General features: G+C 45.2%; 1 protein-coding gene across 1 annotated transcript in view; it reads right to left on the reverse strand.

Moving 5' to 3' along the window:
• Window positions 1–1,336, reverse strand: part of LOC106766070 — an 18,107-nt gene that overhangs the window by 9,174 nt on the left and 7,597 nt on the right. The window contains exon 2 of the mRNA XM_014650829.1: window positions 11–1,333. Within this exon, the coding sequence (XP_014506315.1) occupies window positions 11–1,333 (1,323 nt within the window). The remainder of the gene's footprint in view (window positions 1–10; window positions 1,334–1,336) is intronic.

Genomic DNA, 1,336 nt, shown 5'->3' on the forward strand with positions numbered 1-1,336 from the left:
AAGGATATACGGGCAGGCATACGGTTTAACTGTTCCACCACCTTATATTCACTTTGTTGTATGAATTTTAAAAATTCACAAGCCTCTTCTTCAGACACTTCCCTCTTTTCTTCCCTGTCAGGGACCTCCTCTGTCTGTGCACCCTTCCCTTTTAAGAATTCTTTTGCCTTTGCAGCCATCGTCATTTCTTTATCACTAGCTCTTTCTCGTGCCAACTCCGGTGGTGTGAAAAATCGACCACTCCTTGTCATTCCACCTATGCCTGATATATTTTTAACAACAGGATCAACGCTTTGTGCTTCGTCTACTGCATGTGTCCCATATCTCCATGGGACGGCCTTTTCATTCTTGTAAGGAAAAAGGGCTGGTACACGGATAACAACAGGCGACCTTCCTTGAGTCAGTGGGATAGGGGTAGTCCTGGTGAAACGAATCACCAATGGTTCTGGTAAAGTCATACCGGACCCATCACCAGTTTGTGTAAATACCTGTTCCTCCTCACTCTTGCAGCATACTTGCATCAGACCACGATCTAACAGGTCTTGTAGAAATTCTTCAAACTCGACACACTCCTCAATAGAATGCTCAGCATCTGGGTGGAGCGCGCATGCCATACTCCCATCATAATCGCCTTTCAAGATACCCATTTTAAACAACGTCTCCAAAATAAACCTCCTGGAGCTCCTGACTTCCCTCACATTTTTTACCAATTCATGTTCTTTCACTTCGATAGCATTCGTCGAAGCACTTCCATGCCCGGATAAAGGATTGGCCTCGATACTAGGCTTATCTTCCTGGAACTTTAACCACCCAGAATCAATTAGGGTCCGCACTTTATACTTGAAAGCCAAACACCTCTCAGTGGAATGACCCGCGGCCCCTCCATGATAACTACACTTTGCATCTGCATCATAACCTCTTGGATACGGAGGCTGCATAGGCTTCAGGGGACAAATGACAACCAGACCCTGTTTGATAAGCTGAGGCAATAATTCCGTATAAGTTGTAGGAATTGGAGTAAAATTAACATAATTTCTCTCCTGGTTCCTTCTTGGATAAGTATTTGGACCCGCATTCACATTGGAACTTACATTTGCCCCTCCCCTCCAATTATTCGTCGAGATGTACTGTGGTTGATAGTACCCTGGCTGTTGTTGAGGCCTAGTTTGATGGCCAAATGATGCATTAGCTGCATGTGGATGTTGACCCCAGTATGGTTGGTAGTTATGAGTGGGAGCCTGACCTCTCCACACAGGGGTTGCAGATGTTGCGTGCACATCACCTTCTTTCCTTTTTCCTGGGTTGAAACTGGGTTTTTTGGAGTTTGTAACCACTG

Source organism: Vigna radiata, chromosome 7 (assembly GCF_000741045.1).
Source record: "Vigna radiata var. radiata cultivar VC1973A chromosome 7, Vradiata_ver6, whole genome shotgun sequence".
In the NCBI taxonomy this organism is placed as follows: Eukaryota; Viridiplantae; Streptophyta; class Magnoliopsida; order Fabales; family Fabaceae; genus Vigna; species Vigna radiata.